This window comes from Mustela nivalis (genome assembly GCF_964662115.1).
Source record: "Mustela nivalis genome assembly, chromosome: 12".
Taxonomy (NCBI): Eukaryota; Metazoa; Chordata; class Mammalia; order Carnivora; family Mustelidae; genus Mustela; species Mustela nivalis.
The window spans coordinates 102,817,443-102,838,742 of record NC_139031.1 but is presented as its reverse complement, the minus strand read 5'-3'; the positions used below and the strand labels follow the sequence as shown (position 1 = coordinate 102,838,742).

The window sequence follows — 21,300 nt, the reverse complement described above, 5'->3', positions numbered from 1 at the left end:
GCATGGACGCGACTTCCCAGAATCCTTAGCAAACCCTTGAAGTTGCTTCCAGGCTGCTGTGCTGGTGGGATTTAATATCCAGACGGCAGCCGCTCCCCAAGGACAACCCAAACAAGTCTCTCCTTAACCAGGGTTGCCAGCCCTCCAGGGGGGAAGTTGGGGGGGGCAAGATTTTAATTAATCTTAATCAGTTTTATAGTCACCCTCTGCCCTGGCCATGGACACAGATTCTCAATGTCCTACAATGAAATAGCCGCCGCTCCTAGCACGAGCTCCCCAGTCCAGCCGGCCAGAACGCTTGCAGGCACCTCGAGGCGCTTTGCTCCGGCCTGTCTGCAGGTGGCTCCCACTGGCCAGAATGTGGCCCCTCTGTTCTGCCACAGGTAGCCATGGGGCAGGACCCACACGAATCCTCCCTCCAGTCAACCGACGCTTCTCTGTAAATTCTGCTGTGAGGATGACACCATTAGTTCTTGATTTTACTCAGCTTGGTATTTTTCATGAGTGATTCTCATTCCTAATATCGAGCCCCAACCCCTTATAGACCGTAAATCCCACAAGAAGCTGGAACTGCCTCCCCTATTTCTCCTGCTCCCCTTTAACACTCGGTTGGATGCCCAGGAGTATTTCTTAAATACTCACAGACAGGTCTCAGTGGCTGTACCCCTTTTCAATCTTTCCTCAACAAACTTACGATGAATGACGTGCAAAAATTTTACAGGACTTTTTTGAATGTGAAGATAAAGAAGGTACCGTGCAGAAGTGTCTTGCTGATTCTACTGAGAGAATCCATTTCCCCTGTATTGAGAAGATGTACTAGGAAGCTCCAAGCCCCCACAGATATTAACATGTTTATTTAAAAGTCTTTGAACAATTGGCCCTTGAAATGCAAATGCTTATTTCTCTTCATGATAATGGGAGCCTCGCTGTAGCCCAAAAGGCGAATCTAGTCCACCAGAGTCCCTAGACAAGTACTTGAATTTACTGAAATTGATGGATTATTGTGCAGAAAGAAGAAGAGAAAAACTTTTCACCTAAGTCCGAGGAATGAGGTGGAGAACAATAGGGTCAGCTCTCAGGGAGAAGGACTTCGCGCCAGGCAAGAGCAAGCAGCACTTTGAAATTTTCCCCTATCCCCAACCCATGCTGTCTCCAGCTTGGTGTACGCTTTCATTTATCATTTATCTGGGGATCAGTAGCGGGAAGCTGGGGGGTTCGTTCTCCAGCTGTTGTGTCATTTCCCTTGATAAGTCCTAAATTGACCGCGTTATCCGGCACCAAAGGAGCCTTCCTGCAGTAGGCATTTTTTATTATGTGCCCTTTTAGGGGACAAAGACATCGTGTCAGTAAACTGCTACCAGGGGGAAAAAAAGACAATATTATCCTCACAGCTTCATAAGCACTCTCTTCTGAGGGGCTAAGGTGAACTAAGAAATTAGACATTACCATCTGGTAGCCTGACTGCAGCAGTGATCTGGTGAAGGAAAAAAAAAAAACCAAAAATCTTATTTTCTTCAAGGGCAAATTTCAGCCCTAAAGAACCCAGTTTAAGACATTTCACATTGAAACCTTTCCATGTTTATGTTTTTGCACCGTAATTGAACCTATCGACAGGCAAAATGGAGTTGCATCCCCTAGCTCTTGCCTTCCCCTTAACAGCTTCCCCGTTAAGCCCAGGGGAACAGGCTCTCGTATCATGAAAGTGGCCATGGGTGAACTACCCGTGGTTTTATCTGGGATAGAAACATCCCGAAGGGTGATTTGTGGAGGTGTAACCACTTGAGGATGGGGTCCCGGGCACCTCACTTGGGAGACAAAGAGAACATCCTGCAGGGTCAGTTTCCCCAGCATCTGCTGTTAAGAGAGCCGTTTTCTTAGAAACCGTCACAAACAGATATTACTTGGATGTGCGTTGACGTATTGATCCTATTTTTAAAAACATCTCCACAGATCCTCAAACGGCAGCGGGTGAGGTGGATGGGGTTAATCTGGAGGAGATCCGAGAATTTGCCAAAGCTTTTAAAATCCGGCGCCTGTCCCTTGGCCTGACGCAGACTCAGGTGGGACAGGCTCTCAGTGCTACCGAGGGCCCCGCGTACAGCCAGTCGGCCATCTGCAGGTAACCCGTGCCCACGTGCTGTCACCTCTCCTGGCCGGCCTGGGCCTCGTTTGTCCTCATGGCTCAGCTTTTCTTCTTCGGGTGGGCAGAGCTGGAGGGGTAGAGTATGGGGACTAAGTTTGGGGGGTGGGGGGTTGATATGGTGCAATCGGTGATATTGACAGAAACGAAGGTGCTAAAGCAGATTCTGGGGCCTGGCTTGATAACTCCTGTCAACTCACAAATAAGGCAGTGTCATTGGAAAACCCCCACCCACCGTGGGCCAGAAGCTTCCTTCTGGACCCACCCTCCTACCCCCTGAGAGCCCCATCTCCCGCCTGCAGATGGGTAACCTGAGCAAACACGGTAAAGCTGCCAGTCCCAACATTCCTCCCTTTTCTGCCCAGGGATGGCTATTGGGATTTTTCCAAGGAAATAATACCTTAAAAAGAAAATTAACCCTCATGTCACCACAAAGGAATGCTTTAGCATTGCCTTCCCAGACATAACTCTAAAAGGCCTTTTTTTTTTTTTTTTTTTCATTCCAAAGAAGCAGCCGCTTTACGTGGCTCAGAAAGGGATAATAAGAACCTGGCCTACCCTGTCCTCATCCCTATAAATAAATAAATAAATAAATAAATAAATGACAGAATCCAGCCTTGGTTGTGTTCAAGTTGATCTGGGTCAAGCCGCCAGCAGCAGACCCCATGCATGCCTCTGTGTGTGTGTGTATGTGTTGCACTAATCCTATGTTTATGCATGAGGTAACAAAGGCACTTCTGTAAGAGCTTTTCCCTCTTGGGCAATGCCTTATGAGTCCTCCTCCATCAGGAAAAGCCAAGAAACCAACTCTAAACTCATTTAAGTGGATTTTGTTCTTGGTGATCCATGAAATGCTGTCTTTTTATCTGCTCTTTATACTTTTAATGTATTCCCCAAAGGACGGAAGTGTACTTTTCCTGCAGTTTAAGACTAAGGTTATAAATAACATCAGTATGGGGTAGTAGCTGGCAGCTCACATTTTGCTCAATGATTTTCCATAAAACCCATTGATTGTTGTTAAATACAAAAAGCGCCATAGGATCCTCTCACTTCTATGGTCTCCCCTACTGTTTTTTCTTATAAGATACCTCCCTGCAGAAAATAACCTTTATTCAGTCTATACAAGGATACTACTGCTGGGAAATTTGTTTCAAGGCTTGTATATGTTATTCCCAACAACACGAAAAGAAACATCAACTAACAAGCAGCATCAATGATATGAATACTGCTGCTCCCTTCTGGGAAACATTAATTTCGTTTCATCTTGACAGCCTTGTGATGAAGGCAGCCACAGGTTTTTTAAGTTGTCAATTTGTTATTTTTGCTAAAGTCCTCTCTGGCTTATTTTTAGTCCTAAAATGTGATTTCCTTTTATTGGCTTAAGTGCCATCTAATGTTTTCACCAACACCCATAGAGTGTCTGGGGCATTCCCAATCGAATATGTAGATTTCTAAAATTTTCCCCAAGGGAAGCCAAGAAAGCTATGGCTGAAATGGAGAGAGAGAGAGAGACCCTGGGAATTCATATCACAGAATATGCCAGATGCCTTGACTTGCCAGCCTTTCTCTAGTTTCTAGTGTTTGGGTGAGCTAGTTTTAGGAGCTAACTACTAAGAGAGAGAAAAAAAAAAATGAAAGTCTTGAAAGAGACGGAGATCTGACATTGGAATAATTCACATTTATTGAAGAGGAGTGAAAGAATCTGCATTTCAGCCTGCACACCCATGTGTCACTTGGGCGACTCCTAGACACAGCTCTGACAAGTCCTCCATAACAGAGATACAGAGAAGGAAACACCACCAACACGCTGAACATCCCTATTGCAAACTTTGTGCCTCATGCCCTGGCACTGTGAGGTCTACTGTCGTGCTGTCCAGAGTTTAAGCTCTGCAGCTTGGCTTCCACGGTAAAATGTGGTATGTGGCAAATTACCACGACAGTTAGAGCTTTGTGGCAAGCTCATTAAATGACATGACATGATTAGTTCATTTTCTATTGAAAGCAAAATGTACTTTTCCCCCCTTTGATCAGCAGTGGAAGTTGGGTTTAAAAAAATAATAATAACCCCTTGAATTCTACGGGGAAGGCAAAGCTATGGAAATCACATTCAAACTTGATACTCTTGGCACTGCTTATCACAGTATCTAAAAGCGCAGTGTCAAAGATAAGATTATGGCCGGGAAAGGAAGCCTATCCTTTTGTGTCCTCCTGCAAGCGTCCTGAAACATACCCTGACTGGCTAGAGCAGGTTCATTTTGGTTTTGTAAGATGTACTGTGCAGTCAGACTGCTGAACACTTAGAAAGCGTGTATCCAAAGGGGATCCAAAAGAGAGGATCTGTGTATCCAAGGTCGTCATACTGGAGAGCCCTGAATTTGGATTTAGAATAAACAAACGAAGGAAGAAAAGCAATTGGCACTTTGGTATATTTCATTGAGCGTGAGGCTGAATTTGATACCAGGATGACCTCTTAAAACACTCCATATAATTTTGTCCCAAGATGCTTCATACTTTTTAAAATCAGTGTAGCAAGGAATTGCTGATGGCGATTGATACATAGAAGACCTCATTTCCAGAAAATGATATCATTGGAGTACAGTTTGCAGATATCACACATTAAACACAGCTTGATGCCCCAGTGCCAAAGTACACCATTACAACGGACAGCATTTGAAAGGCACGAGGTGGCTTTCGCACATCCAGGGAGGGGGAGTTCGTAGCAATTACAAGGTGTCCAGCTGCTTGGGTCCCCCCAGTAAAGCAGCAACGGGCTGTGTTTTACCTGGAAAGGGGGCAAGTTGTTAACTGACATAGGGTGCAAATTGTTTGTTACCAGAAAGAGCACAGGCGTGGGGGGAAGGGAGAGACAGACAGAGGGAGAGAGAGACTAAAACGAGACACTAAACAGAGATGAAAAGAGCTGCGTCCCAGTCGCCATCCCTGACTCTGGTAACATACAAGATGTTCATCACCGAGTCCATGGGAGGAGTTTCAGGAACACTAAATGCAACACACAAAAAAGAATCGTTTTAAATGAAAGAACATGACAGCTGTTGTCTCCGACGCCCCTTCCTGGGGTTCATTTTTGCCTGGAGGCTTCTGACGCTGGGGGGAGACAGACCATTGCCAGGCGGTCGGGGTGAAAGCTCAGCTCCCAGCGCGTGCAGGGAAGAGATGGGCGGGTGGTCTGGGTGTGGGCGCCTGGGGCTCCCAGGTCCTGCCGCAGGCTCCCTTCCCCACCCCCCTCCGCGTGGCCGTGCGGGGCGGACTGCATGTGGGGCATGAAGCATGCGTGCGGGCTGGGCCGGGGGCGCTGGCTGGAGCGGGGTGGGGGGCTCCCTCGCAGTGGCTGCTCCTCCGGGGGGACGCGGCTCCGCCAGGCAGGCAGGCAGGCAGGCAGGACGCCCACCCTGGCAGAGGACTCAGTGTAAGACTGTTCTTTCTCAATTCTCCCCCCAGACACACCATCCTGAGAAGCCACTTTTTCCTACCACAGGAAGCCCAAGAGAACACTATAGCTAGCAGTCTGACAGCCAAACTGAACCCTGGCCTTTTGTATCCTGCCAGGTTTGAAAAGCTGGACATCACCCCTAAAAGTGCCCAGAAGATCAAGCCGGTGCTTGAGCGGTGGATGGCTGAGGCTGAGGCCCGCCACCGAGCAGGTGTGCAGAACCTGACCGAGTTTATCGGGAGTGAGCCGTCCAAAAAGCGCAAGAGGCGCACCTCCTTCACACCCCAGGCCCTTGAGATCCTCAATGCCCACTTTGAGAAGAACACACACCCCTCGGGGCAGGAAATGACCGAGATTGCCGAGAAGCTGAACTATGACCGGGAGGTAGTTAGAGTTTGGTTCTGCAATAAGAGGCAAGCCCTGAAGAACACCATTAAGCGCTTAAAACAGCACGAGCCGGCCACGGCGGTCCCCCTGGAGCCCCTGACGGACTCCCTGGAGGAAAACTCCTAAACGGACGCCCCGCCCGAAGCAGAAGCAGACCCAGCAGGACCTTCCAGTTCCGCCCTTGGACTCCGCAGCTCAGAATTCGGGAGAACAATTATCACTAAGAATAAAACGTTGGGACTAAAATCGAAAGAGAGCCCCGTAAGTCACCCTTGTAAGTAAAAAGACTAAGAAAACTACCAAGCGGACAGAATGGTTTATACGTGTCCGTGGGTTTTCCAAAAAGTTAGAAAAAAACAAAAAACAAACAAACAAACAAACAAACAATTTTTGAAAATTTTTAACAAGGCGCACACCATACCTGCTGGTGTGTGCGGTAGCATAGTCCCCTGGCCCTACCGCCTCCCTGAAGCCAATTTTCTAAAGGACTTAAACCAAATAACCACAAACTTTTTTTGTGTATATTATGAAAATGTGAACACATTTTAAGGAAAAAGAAAAACAACCAAACCAAAAAAAAAAAAAAAAATACAAACGGAAAAAAAAAAAAAAAAGGAAAGAAAGAAAGAATGGAAGACCCAACAACCAACAAGAACTTGTACCTGTTCAAAGCAAACACAAGCCTGCCACCTGGAGGAGGAACTCCGTTCTTTCAGGTTCCAAGTGCTGATTTCACTCTGAAACCCTATTAACCAAAGTCAGAAACATGGCATTGCAAACGCGATCTCCTTGGTCTACTCCTCTGCGTGTAAAGTTGTGTTACGAATTTTTACATTTGTACTTAAAGGAAAATTAAGAAGCCTGATTTCTCCCGTCTTACCCATCTCTGTCCCCACCTGCGGGGTGGGTGCCATTGTTGAAGCCATTCTCTGAGGCTCACTGTTGGTTTTCATTTGGGGTGAGGGGGTTCTTTTTTCTTTGTCTTGGTTTTGGTTTTTTTGGGGGGGGAGGGGGCGGAGGGAGGGGACTTCCTGGATCGTGTGCCAAAGCATCCACTGCTTTCTTCTCACTATGACTTGTGGGTATGAGAAAAGAAAATGGAGCTCGCATTTCCCATTCTTCCTCCATATCTCCATCTCCCTCGGTGCAGCCTCCAGGGTCTGCTGGAGGGCCACAGAGTGGGAACGGTGTCTTTTCCACTCCGATCCCAGTGAAATGCAGGAGAGACTCCGAAATAACTAGGGCTTTGCTTGATGGACTGTCAACACTGGCATAAGCCGTCGTTATACTCACTGTCCACACCAGAGCTTGGGATTTTTCTCAGTCTGTTGGCCACGTACATGGAGAGCTGACCAAAACTAATTTTGTAATATAAACATAAACTGCACATTTGGTTCAATACTTACATCTATGTTATGCTTCTGTGCAAAGCAATTTCTCTCAGAAGTCTGATAGCCAAAGAAATGTCTCAAGATTTCAGTCAAAACACACACATAGCATGCACACACCCATATGCACACACACAAAGACAACAGGCCAAAAAGAAAGGGATGGTAAGTGGATCATTAGAGGCCATCATGCATCCTGTAAATCCCATCTTTTCTGCTACTCTTGTCATTCCAATAGGGATGGCAGACTTTTTTCAGTGGGGGGAGCCATTGTTTTTGGGATATGTATATAGAGAAAGCAGAAAGTTGGAGGACGGATTTAAACAATTAGGCTTGGGGGTTGAGTTCTTGAGGGGAAGAGAAGTTGTAACAGTGAAGCACCTCCACTACAAGGAAAATTCTAGAAGGAGCTTCTCTAACAAATCAGAGTAGCCTTCACCATTAAAACTAGGGGATTAATTCAGGTTTCAAGATAACTGACTCCAAAGGTCCGTGGGCCAAAATCACCCAATAAGCCAGAAGGAGGGGATGAGATGTGAGGACGGCTGGGCAGGTGGCCATGCAGAGCCCACAGCTGCTCTTTCCCGTGGGGCCACGTGCAATGTGTTTAGGCAAAAGGAACCACCAATCTGCCTGCTGTCTAGATGCAAATATTCCCGAGTAATTACTTACTAATCACGCTCACGTACTCTCTAAAAGTGAACTGTGAAAGAAAAAAAAAAAAACCTCAAGTTGCCCAACTGAACAGAAATGTCCTTTTCTTCCCCTAGCACGCTCCCTTACCCATGGAGTGTGAGTGGGCCCCTTTGCTGCCGGTGTCAGTGCGATGGTAGGACTGTCCCCACTCTATCCCCTACCCCCCACTCCGGAGGGTTCCTGTGCCAATCAGGAGACCACCATCAAGGAAACTCAAAAAGAAATCCTGCAAGTGGAATCATTTGCTTGTAAAGGCATCTCCATTCTGCCAGTCTGAGGCTAACTGGACCACAGCTAACTTGATCTTCAATGCCAACAAGATCATGGTACCCATTTCTCCACCTCCAAAACTGCACACAAAGACCGACAACCCAGAAATCCAAAAATGTATCGATTAGACAGATTTTGTATTCTCCTAGGACCTGCTCCAAATTCCATCAAGAAAAGCTCCCCAGGAAGAGAAGTTAACAAGAGGACATATGATGGATGTTAAATGTTTAAACATACGCCAGCAGCAGTTACATAAGGCCTGCTCGGTTCGGAGATCTATAATTGGGAGGGTGTAACTAGGACAGTGAAAATATAAAATAAAAGCAATCTTCCAGAGTGGAATAAAAAAGGAATATATTCATCCCACAGTCGTAAAACCATTCATGTGCAGTGCTTTTTTTTATAGTTTTATAATTTTGTATTGTTTTATAAATTATTTATAAGGTGTTGTAATGCTTCTTATATTAATTTTTTACAGATGAATTTTTTGCTACAAGGCATAAAAAGGTGCCTGAACAAATTCTTAGGAATATAAATTATACTGTGTGACTTGTAAGTCTTCGGGACCTCACCTACTGCTTAATTTTATTATGACATTTCTTATTTCCACTTGTAAACAACTTTGTCTCTGCCAGTATCTCTTAAGTGTCTTTTACGTTTCCATGAACTGAAGGATAAGGTTGCCACTAACAAAAAAATAAAAGCCACTTCAGGCATACGTGATTGTATTTCAAGCTTCAATATTTTTCTTACGTAGTCTTTAATCATGTCATCCTCATTTCCTTTCTTGTTTGATAAAAAAGAGAAAGGACTGATTCAACTTCACCCTTGTTTGTGGGCTTTTTTTTTTCCCAACCAAAAACCATTTTGAACAACTGAGAGTTTTAATTGCATTGCAAGGTTTTGGTTTCTATATGTTGTAATCACACACTCATCACATGCATACACACACACACACACACACACACCCCACAAAAGAGAGAACAAAAAAGCAAAAGGAGCTAGGAAAAAAGAAAACCAAGTAGAGGCGTATCAAAGAACTCAAGCTATAACCAAAAAGAAATTGTAAAATGCCTTTGCTCATCTTCTCTACGCTGGACCAAAGCTCAATGTAGGTATATGCACATTGTACAGATATGGCTTAAATGTTGCTGACAATCTCGCAATACTAAACTGTTCCTATTTTAAGAAAAAAAAAAAAGAAATACAAACTGTTCATCAATGTTTTACCTCAGCACTCTACTTGTACCCAGTTAATGACCAAGCTTAAAGAAATGGAGAAAAAAGAAATTGATTTTCATTTTAATGTTTGAGTGTAAAATCTGTTCGGATAACATTTTGTAACGAGCTTTTCGTCATGTGGTTTGCTTGTCTTCAACTTGAAATTATGTGAGGCACATTTGTTTTATTTGTTGTTGAGAAAGTGATTTTTTTTTCTTTTTGTCCTACGTGCTGTGATCTAGACTGGTCCCCAGGGTCACTAATGAGGCCCCACAGACAGCTGCCTACTCCCCCCACATTGGGGAGGGGGCAGCAGGAAGGAGGGCAGGAAAACAGACTGGGTTATTTTGGGAAAAAAAATCATCATGATGAGAAGTTGACATGATGGACTTGTGACCAAGAAGCCAAACTTGATATTTAAAAGCTCCTTACTTGCTCTGACATTGAAACCAAAGCTGATTTATCTGCACAGGTTGCTTAACGTTTAAAAAAAAAAAAAAAACTGACAAAACTGTACTTAATCTAGAGCAATATCTGTATGGTCAGTAAAGCTGCACTTTGTGTATTTCTTAACAGCTTCAGATCTGTCACTTTTAATTTGTACCATAAAAAATAAAGAATTGTTTGACATGAGCTTCTAGGCTAAGTGTGTCTTGAACTCAGATATGTCATTTAAATGGTAAGCATGTAAATGAGCATGTGTTATGGCCCCGGGGGTTCAGGAAAGGCTGGGGCACCAGGCAGACTCGTCAACATCATGATTATTTTCACTTTTCAAATAAAATACTAGATAAATTAGGACTCCGCTGGTTGTAGGTTACAGAATTCCAACTTGAACTTGCGGAGACAAAAAGAGCCAATGCTGTTCACGCCGACACGGAAATCCTGCTGGGGACCTCAAGCACCGCTGGATACAGTGGTTCCAAGGACGTCACCTGCCTCCCCTGCTCGGCTTCCTTCTCAGATGGAGACCCCCAATGTGGAGTCTCATACATGTCTCTAGACAAGGCGCCATGTTGGGGGGTGATGCATGGGAAACGGCCACTCAGCGTCACAGACCCACCATGTCTGTGGTTGGGGGATGGGGCCTCATGATGACAACCCCACGGGACCCGGAGGATGGAAAGAGGAGGTCTCCACAAGAACCTGAAGATGGAAGATGTTAAACCCCAGGCAGATGGAGCCCACAGCCACCCCAGTCTCCTATTAACACTTAGCCGTGGGCCAAGTACTGCAGAGGATTCTGCTGGGAAAGAGCTTTTGCTGCCCCTAAGCAATGCCTGTTGTTGCATGTTCTGAAACATTCAGGCGTTTAGCATATGCTCCTGATTAATTGTAATGTGAGAACGAGAGGTAAGTTAACGTCATTTTATAGCTGACTAGATCAAAAGGAAGACGGGAATATCTTGCTAAAATGCCAGTAAAAAAAATTTTTTTTTTAATTAGAATGACGATCTGCATACTTTAGTGACCTTCACAAACATTTCTTAGGCTGCAGGGAGGTCCATAGATGAACTTCGTGTTGTGATTGATAAGAAGTGCTTTAGGACGAGCAACGGAAACAAAAATTGGAGTGATCAGACATTATAAATAGGCGAGGAAAGTGGCCAGGAAACTTCGAGATGGATTTCTAAGAGGAGCAAGAAGATACTGACGCTTCTGCCCTCATGGGTAGAGACAAGATACAGTCCTTGTCGAACTTTCTTTCCATTTCGAGTCCTCTAAAAATACACTGGGCAAAGGCCATGCCCATGATTAAACCTATCATTATAAAATATGTTTGACAACATGTCTTTAAAAAGACAACCTTCTCAACTATACCCAAATTAAAAATAAAACAAGTATCTCAAAGAGAGATTTGGACTTTCCATTTCATTACAGCACCATTCACAGTAGCCAAGATATAAAAATAAACTGTGTTGTCTTTTGTTCATTATACAAATGCTTAATATACTAAAGGGACACAGTTTGAGGCACCCGCGTGGCTCAGTCAGTTAAGCTGCTGCCTTCCACTCAGTTCATGATCTCAGGGTCCTGGGATCGAGTCCCAAGTCACGGTCCTTGCTCAGTGGGGACCCTGCTTCTCCCTCTCCCTCTGACCCTCCTCCCTGCTTATACTGTCTCTCTCTCTGTCTCAAATAAATAAATAAAAACCTTAAAATTAATAAATAAATAAATAATAAAAGGACACAGTTATTTCAACTGTCACAATAAAAAATCAAATAGTTTCCACCACCCAACACCAGTACCTTCAGCAGAGCTGGGTTCTACGGTCATGCTGACTGGAAGAGAAACAGTGGAATAATTGTCTCCATTCTAACAAGGACATAATAATACAATATTTGGACAACAACCACTGATATAAGTATAATCACTTTGTAACTATATATCTGAATCATTGTGCCAATATTCTTTACCTATGAGAAGTCACGGAACAGGGCACCTGGGTAGCTCAGCCAGTTAAGCACCCAACTCTTGATTTCAGCTCAGGTCCTGATCACAGTCGTGAGATCCACCGCCACGTCTGGCTCTGTGATTAGCAGGAAATCTGAGATACTCTCTCTCCCCTCCACCTGTCCCTTTCCCCCACTCTCTCTCTCTTCCTCAAATAAATAAATAAATCTTTTTTTTTTTTAAATCATGTAACAAAATACGATAAAATAGACAAAAAATAGTTCAAAATAAAAGAAAAAATAAAGATACCCATCACTTAAATTCAATCATTTCATATTCCACCAATATGTGATAAACACTTCATATGTGACAGAAACTTTTTTTTTAAGATTTTATTTATTTATTTGACAGATCATAAGCAGGCAGAGAGGCAGGCAGAGAGAGGGAGGGGCAAGCAGGCTCCCTTCTGAGCAGAGAGCCGGATGAGGGCCTCAATCCCAGGACCCTGGGATCATGACCTGAGCTGAAGGCAAAGGCTTTAACCCGCTGAGACACCCAGGCGCCCCTGTGCCAGAAACTTTTTGTTGTGAAAACTCAGAAATGAACAAAATGAATACCTGCCTTCAAGAAACTCATAGTTATAATGCAAAAAACAGAACCTGGAACCGTCCCATGTTTCCTGTAATATTTCAAAAATAACACAAATTTCAGAATTAAAATTATGAAACATAGTTCTGACGCTGACTTTGAAACAGTTAAATGAATGGAAAAAGACCCAGCCTCAGTTACAAGACAATCACCAATATCTGTTTTAAATGATTCCAAAAACTATTCCAATAAAATTTTCTACTAAGCCAACCATCTACACATAATCTATTCAGTGGCAACTGTAGCAAGACAATGGTTGATGAATATAATAAAAAATCCATGGTTGGAAAGAGTTCAGGGGGAAGCTGTCACAAAGTAGATAAAACCAGTTCCTCACTAACACACACAGGTCTGGGCTCCTTATCCATCATTTGACCCCTTGAACGGAGTCTGAACAGATAGCCCTTAAGAACCATTCAGTTATCTGCAGTACCAAGAAGAAAGTTACGGTCAAGGGAAGAAGACACCTATGGAGGGTTTCTGGATATTAGATGAAAATCTACCTAGAACAGATGAAACACTGCTATGTTTTCTTAAAGCAGATGGTGGACATAATCACCCTCTTCTTTATGGACGCTTTCCATCTATTTGTTTTATCCTTGTTAATGGTTCCATCCCCCAAGCATCCAAAGCAGAGGTCTGGAATTTATCCTGACCCCATACACACCCACGTACACACACCCAAATTACACCTGAAAATTGCGCCTCATGAATTCCTTTTGACACTGTTAACCCAAAAATGAAGAGCTACAATAAGAGGCAAATGAGAACCTATTCAGCATCAGAGAATTGCAATTCAGGGAGCACAGGTGCAGAAAGAAACCCAGATAGTGTCCTGCTTGTAGGATGAAAGCAAGGGATTATAATGAGGGACAGGGGCAATTACATGAGTAGAGGTGGGGAGAAACCTTTTCTATAGGTGTTAACAAGCTAACACCTTGGGTTAAATATTCTATCTTCAGAAAATCCATAACCACTGGTCTTACGATCAGGATGTCCTTTTTCCCACTGACTTCTCAAGCCATTATTTAAACAACTGCCACTTGGCCCAGTCCAAACAAACATAGGTAAGGCAGTTTCTCTGCATTGACCACTTCCAGTCTGTTTAAAAATGGCTCTAGTCATGTCAGTTCTTCACAACTCTGTCTCTTCTCTCCATCTCCCGCTGCCTCTGCTTAACTCAAACCTACCCACTGCTCACCCAGACCACCGTGATAGGCTTCTCCTGGTCTCTCTACCCATCATAAGCGTGCCACCAAGGAAATCATTCTAAAAGGCCAATATGAACATATTTCTCTTTTATTTAAAATCTTCCCAATGCCTGCCATTGCCTTCAGAGTGGACAAGAAACTCCAGCCCAACATACAAGGTCTGTTAGGACCCAACCCCCTTGTTTACTTCTTCAGTGTCATCTCTCATCAACTCTCAAACCAAACTTCCTAAAATTTTTCCAATACCCAAGGAACATTTTGTGCTTCTGCTTGGCCGGCCAGCCCCTGCCTTGTCAGCCTATCTAACTTCTGGTCACTCTTTAAGACTCCATTCTATTCCATTCCACAAATAGTTATTCTACTGTGTGCTGGGCACTCTGCTGCCTTCATCACAGCAGGCACTGAGTCTGCGCTTTTATCAGTCATCATTTACATGCTACAGAATCACAGACAGAGAATTCTAAATGCCCACAGATCTGGCTTACCTGTGGACTTGTAGTTTGGCAATATATTCTTTTAGCCTCCTATCATTTGTGTGTGACAGTTCTTCCTGTCTGGTAAGAGTAACAACTTTATACTTGTATAATTTGCAAAGTTCCTTCATGTACACTAGTACCCCCTTATCCACAGAGGAGATGGCCCAAGACCAAGCCCAGTGGATGCCTGAAACTGTGGATAATACTGAACCCTGTATGTACTATGTTTTTTCCTATACATACCTAGCTATAGTAAAGCTTAATTTACAAACTAGGCACAGCAAGAGATTGGTAACAATAACTAGCAATAAAGTACAATAATTAGAGCAATATACTATAATAAAAGTTATATGAATGTGGTCTCTCTCAAAATATCCTATTGTAGAGCAGTCACCATTCTTCTTGTGATGATGGCAGATGGTATAGACTGGCTACGTGACATAGCATTAAGCTACTCCTGACCTTCCGAAGACATGTCAGAAGGAGGCTCATCTGCTTCTAGACCTTGGCAATAGAAACCACAAAAAGCAAAACTCTGGATAAGAGGAGACTACTGTATGTTTTTCTTAATTTTCTCCTAGCATAAACCCTTGGAAGTGTAGTAATTTCTATTTTATAGGTGAGAACTAAGAATCATAAAATTTAATGGGCTTGATGAAGACTCCAGAGTTCATGAGTAGAGCTGGCATTTAAATATATTAGGAATTAGAGTACTCAGCAAGGTGGGTAAACACTGAACCCCAGTGAGACCGTGTCTCTCAATCCACCAGTATACAGTATCTGATCTATGCTATAGTTCAGGAAAGGCTGTTGTTGAAGATAAATTCCAATGGTCTAATTACCAAGTCCACTATGATTTAGATGAATACAGCCTGAATGATTACTGCTGCTTTGCAGAAACGGTAAGATACATAAAGGGAAATTAGAAATGCCTCCAATATGTCATGCTGTTCCATTACCACTGAGAGTCAGAAGCTCTGGGTTAGAATACAGAATTCTAATTGTTCCAAAGGCAAAGGCATTGAAACCAGCTGAAAAGTGAAAGAGAAAGTTTATAAATCCTACAGGTTGTTTGACTAATCTCATCAGCAGGTGAAGAACAAGAATAAGTGTAGAATCAGGAATCTGACCCTGGACCTACAGCAGTGAGTCCACTCCAGAATTTTCTTTGCTACTCCCATGTCACCCTTAAGAATTCTGTGTGTGGGGGTGCCTGGGTGGCTCAGTGGGTTGATACTTCTGCCTTCAGCTTGGGTCATGGTCCTGGGGTCCTGGGATCAAGCCCCGTGTGGGGCTCTCTGTTCAGCAGGGAGCCTGCTTCCCTTCCTCTCTCTCTGCCTGCCTCTCGGCCTACTTGTGATCTCTGTCAAATAAATAAATAAAATCTTTAAAAAAAAAAAAAAAAGAATTCTGTGTGTGCTCCCAGCTGTTAAGTTCTTCTAGCTTCCACAAACCTGCTGATTTATCATTCAGGAACGTGTCACACCCTCTGCTTTATTTGTACTACAATAGTTTGGCATCTGTGTGGCAGCCTTTGTATATGTATAGGGGCTTCATTATCAAGGTCATTATCAAGGGCAAAATCTCTGAAACTGGCAATGTGTCCAGGATGTTTGGTGATTTGCACATATGCAATGATAGGGAGGCCAATATCACACACACATCCAGAATGGAAGTAGTTTCAAAAACTGAACTCCAGTGCAAGATAAGACATCCACCCATACGCAATAACATTAGTGGTGAACGGTACTACTGATGTCCTTCACTGATACTCTTATTAAGATATTGGATACAAGCAGAAAAGAGAGAGGCATTTTTTAGCTTCCCACCATATGTAAGTATTACTGTCCTCATTTCCAAATCCTGCAATCTTATCTGAGATTCACAGCTTGCTTAGACTTACTTATGCTACCAATAAACATTCTCAAAGAGGAAGATCCATCAAGACTTACTTACATGCAAACTGACTAAGCTCTTTAATGCATCATCAATGTGGATCACTGGGCTTCAGATGAGTCAACTGTGGATCCCGTGGTTCTGGTCACATGGACCACATCATGATTACAGATGAAGGACAAGATACTAACAGGGAAACATTTTTGCTTCCAGTTTTTCTTGTTATTGATATCTTATATTTTATAAATTACTCTGTTTGTTGGAGAAAAATCAGAAAATCCCAAGACACAAGGATATTTCCATTGTCAGCATATTATAGATCATCTGTTCATCTTTATATTGCTCTATTTTAACATTTACGAGCTGCTTTACATGACTGTCTTGAACTACAGAGATAGAGATCAAATTAGGAAATCAAAAATGGAACTCATGTATCTTAAATACCATCTCTGTGAAAACACCATAGCTGTGTGAGTTGTCTAAATTTAGTAACTCTTCACCCAGAACTTTAACTAGACCCATCATGCAGCTCATCTTGGAAGAAAACACAACAGACCCTGGTTGTCTGGGAGATATGATGCCTGACACTGTATCCACAAATACTCTACTAACCACTCAAGAGATGGTAGTGAAGAAAAGTGGGTGTCCCCAGGTATTGGCAGGACTCTAGTGGTCAACATCAAGAATTCCTTCTTAGGATGAGACCCTCTACCTTACATTTAAAAAAAAAAATGTTTTATCTTCAGATAAGTCCAAGCCGTATCAACACTTTGGATGTTCATACCATTTTTGCACTAAGTGTTTTACTCATGTACCCCATGGGGACCCAGTCTAAGCTGTAACAGCGTAGAAAGACAACTGAAATCCACCAAACCCATTCCCTGCCATCTAATTTGACAACACGCACCCCAACACACACACACACACATCAGATATTTTCAATTGTTTCTTTCCAATGACAACAAGCTTCATGCTTACCTTCCAACTCCCACTATGCCATGGATGCTCATCTACTACTTCTGCTTTAAATGGAAAGAAGAATCCTTCACAGGCTCCTGGCTCTCCTCCTGGGAGGTTAGAGTACAATCTGTCTTTCCAAAAACAGATGTGGCTCAAACACTTGCCATGTATGTACGTGTTCTTTATGTCTGCTACTACCACTATCAGACCTCTCAGGAGGAACCCAAAGAGGAAAATGAAGACTCCCAGAAGATACAAGCAGAAAATGTCTGCTTCACAGGAAGGATTAGCCTCTGAGGGAACTATTTATACTTCTGCAGACAGCAAAAACCTGGGGACACCCCAAAGCCACCTGGCCTGCCCTTGGCAGAACAGCCAACTGACCCCACTTCTTCTCTCCCTAGTCCTTTGTTTTCTGCCACTCTTTAAAATTTACTTTTCCTTGCTTTCCCCAAAACCAGAGGGGTAAGAAGCATCACCAGTTTCACCAGATGAGACCATTCACTCTTCCTTACACACACTTCCTCAACTTTCTTAGCCAGGATCCCCTCCTTGCATTTTGTGTTCTCTCAGCCTCTTGGTCCTTCCCTGTTCTCACACCCAAAGCCCAATCAGCATCCAAAGTCCAGATGAGAACTCTAAGATGTGAAAATATAATTGTGTAATTGAATATTTAGAGCAGAGATCAAGAGGAGAATCTGTTATAGGGGCTGACAAATGTTTTCCATAAGGGGTCAGAGGCAGCACATACTTCAGGCTTTGAGGGCCATACTCTGCTATTTTTAGCACAAAAGTTCTCATTGGTAGTGTGTAAGCAAAATGGGAATTATTGTTCAATAAAACTTTATGAACAAAAATAGGCAGCAGCTGGATTTGGCCTGTAGACTGAAGGTTGCTCACCCTGGGCTATTAGATTAAGTTGGTTTGGGGATAACAGAGTCCCCATAAGTCTTCCACAAACTCAGATCCTGGCCTGCCTTCTGTTCCACTCAGATCCCCTAGAATCCTTTTACCTGTCTTCTATGCATCCTTCCACCTGCTTCAAAAACCTTCACCCTCAAAACTGTGTTCCAGTGACTCTTCTTCTGGAAAACTACCCCAAACTACTGGAGTCAGTTTTGCCTTCAGGAGTACAGAGCTCCAAGTCCCTGGGAATGTATGTCCCCAAGCCCCCAGCCAAGGGCAGCCCTTAGCCTATGACTGATGGGTGCAGGAGGATATCTGCCAAGCTCCTTGCCCCTGGTCTGAACATCTGTGAGGCTCCTGCACATTTCAGATCCATCCAGATTGAGCGATTGGGCTGCAGTTGCCCTCCCCAGGGATCTGCCTGGACTCTCTCCCTTGCTTGTCCCACCTCTCCACCCCCTTGCCAGTTTTTTCCTGGCAAATCTTCCTTATTAAATCACTTACGTAGCCAAATCTTCATCTCTGGGGAACCTGACATCAGGCACCATCTCAGAATGTTCTAGGAAATTTTTGCTTCCATGAAATGTTTACTGACTCTGGAACAAATGGTCAGACACAACCCACATTTGCACTGCGTCTAGGAGCCTTATGGAAAAGACCTTTAACCCATCCCACAATGGAGGTTCAAATATAAGCAGAACACCTGAGACACGAGGGTCCCTCTAGAACCCAGATTAGAGGGAAAGAGGGGCGTCCTTGAGAGGAGATGGGGGTGAGCATGGAAGGACCCAGTAGAGAGGACGAGCCTGAGCTTCAGCAGAGCAAGAGCACATGTTCCAGTAGAGGTGAAGTGGGCATGTGGAAAGGGAACAGGCTTTAGGAATAGAAAACTCCCCATCTCTAGAAGCAAAGCCAGGACTAGAGTGACACAGGTAAGGTTCCTAGGGCAGAAAATTTCAAGAAGAGCCCAAGACAAGCCCCTGAGAGCGAGCATCTCCTGAAATGTCACTTCCTGGTACCTCAGTGACCTCACCCTGGTGAGGGCCTTTCTAGGGGTCTGGTCCAGGAAGTGGTAGGAGAGTTTCTGCTGACCTAAGAAGAGCTTCAGAGGGCAGCTTCCATGCAGACATTGGCGGCTTAAAGTACTGGCTCCTTTATGGTTGTGCTCTCCGTGGGGTACAAGGGACTCAGCCTCCTTGCTTTTCCTGAAATGTGCTGGACACCCACCCTGGCTCTGTAGTTTTTCCAACCATGTGCATTGCCCGGGAAGCTCCTGGTCTCTCACCTTCTTTCAGTCTTGCTCAGATCTCATCTTTCAAGTGGCCTCCTGGTACCCCCTTAAAGGAAGTCACTGGCTTTACCACCAGGCCCCAACACTCCCTGAACCCTAACTCATTCTGCTTTTTTTCCCCCTTATAACACTTATAATCCTCTCCTAGCCTGCACAGTTTAATTGTTTAATACCTGCCATTCATTACCCGTCTCTTCCCGCTCAAATATAACCTTCTCACAATCAGGAGTCTTTTTTTCTTTTTTTAAGATTTTCTTTATTTATCTGACAAAGAGATCACAAGTAGGCAGAAAGTCAAGCGGGGAGTGGGGGGAGGCAGGTTCCCCGCTAAGCAGAAAGCCCGATGTGGGGCTCGATCCCAGAACCCTGAGATCATGACCTGAGCTGAAGGTAGAGGCTTAACCCACTGAGTAACCCAGGTGCCCCCACAATCAGCAGTCTTGTTCGATTTCTTTTCCATCAGCCAAAAACAGTGCCTGGCATTTACTAGGCGCTCAATAAAGATGTGTTGCCTGAGTGAATGAGGTTTGGGAGCATACCACCCGATTTAGCAAATAAACATACAAAGCACTCAGGTACACTTGAATTTCTGATCAACAACAAAATTTTTAGTGTAAGTGTAATATTGCCTGGGACTTCTTCATACATTATGTGTGTATGCAGTCTACCTGAAATTCAAGGGTAACCAGGCACCTGGCGTTCTGTATTTTTCCTACATGGGTTACTGCTACGACAACAGTAAGTACTATTTGTTGGCTGAACATTGTCACACACCAGGCACGGCACTGTGTTTTTACATCTAATCTTTACAACCCTAGAAGATACTACCAGTTTCTTCCCTCTTGCAAAAAAGAAAACCAAAGCAGAGAGAGGCTGTCTCCAGCCCTAAGTCCCACAGCTAGTCAGTAGGACAATGAAGATAAGAGACCAGGTCTGTATTTGCCAGGTCAAGGCCATACTGACATACCCTACACCCACCACCAAAATGCAGGTTCTCGCTAACCCAGATGCCCTTGGAATGCACGAGCACCTTCTGAGGCACTTCCTTTGTGTTTCTTCCCAGCACAACTTTGCCTCCCAACACCTGCCGCCTGGCCTATGCACTCTCCCAGTCTAATTATGATGGGACAAAGTGCAGTCACCCACATCGCTGGTGGAAACCCTGGGGCTGAGCCTAGGCTCTGTCCAGCTACAGGTGCTCACCCCAGATCCCACCCCAGACCTTTCGTCTGAAAGAGGAGGCACAAGGCCAGCTTGAGAGAAGATGAATGTCCTAAATAGTGACAGATACCACTATCAGAGTTTTCAGCCAAACTCTGATAAATCATACCAAAAAGGCCCAGCCTTCCTCTCCAGATCTGAGCAGAGAGAGATGGAAAGGATGCTCCCTTGTCTGTTTTTTGGAAGCCTGCTGATGATAAATGTCAGCTTTGGCTATGACATTTGGAGGGCACTTTGGAGGGAATGCTGCTGAAGACAACAGGCATAAACAGACTTCCCTTCAACATTGGTGGTTAAATAAAATACTCATTTGGTTCTGATCTATATGTGGCTTTTCATGAGAATTAAAGTTGTAATAGAGGTCATAAACCCAAATGCTTACAGGGCTGTGAGATAATGTATATGAGTCAAATGAACCCAGGAGAACAGTATAAGCACAAGGATTAAAAGGAATTGACATAGGCGCCCAGGTGGCTCAGTTGGTTAAGCATCTGCCTTCAGCTCGGGTCATGGTCCCGGGGTCCTGGGATGGAGCCCCACATGGGGGTCCCTGCTCAGCTAGGAGCTCGCTTCTCCCTCTGCCTGCCGCTCCTCCTGCTTCTGTGTGCGTACTCTTTCTCTCTTTCTGAAAAATTAATAAATAAAATCTTAAAAAAAAAAAAAAAGAAAGAAAGAAACTGACACTTGATCTCCATGCCTTGTTTGGACTTGCTCGAGAGAGTATCTAATGGGTCAGGACCCTGC

General features: G+C 44.0%; 1 protein-coding gene across 1 annotated transcript in view; it reads left to right on the top strand.

Moving 5' to 3' along the window:
- Positions 1 to 10,186, top strand: part of POU6F2 (POU class 6 homeobox 2) — a 369,574-nt gene extending 359,388 nt beyond the window's left edge. Inside the window, exons 9-10 of the mRNA XM_082692653.1 lie at positions 1,951 to 2,119; positions 5,600 to 10,186. Coding sequence (XP_082548779.1) covers positions 1,951 to 2,119; positions 5,600 to 6,104 — 674 coding nt within the window. The 3' untranslated portion in view covers positions 6,105 to 10,186. The remainder of the gene's footprint in view (positions 1 to 1,950; positions 2,120 to 5,599) is intronic.
- Positions 10,187 to 21,300: the final 11,114 nt, after the last annotated feature.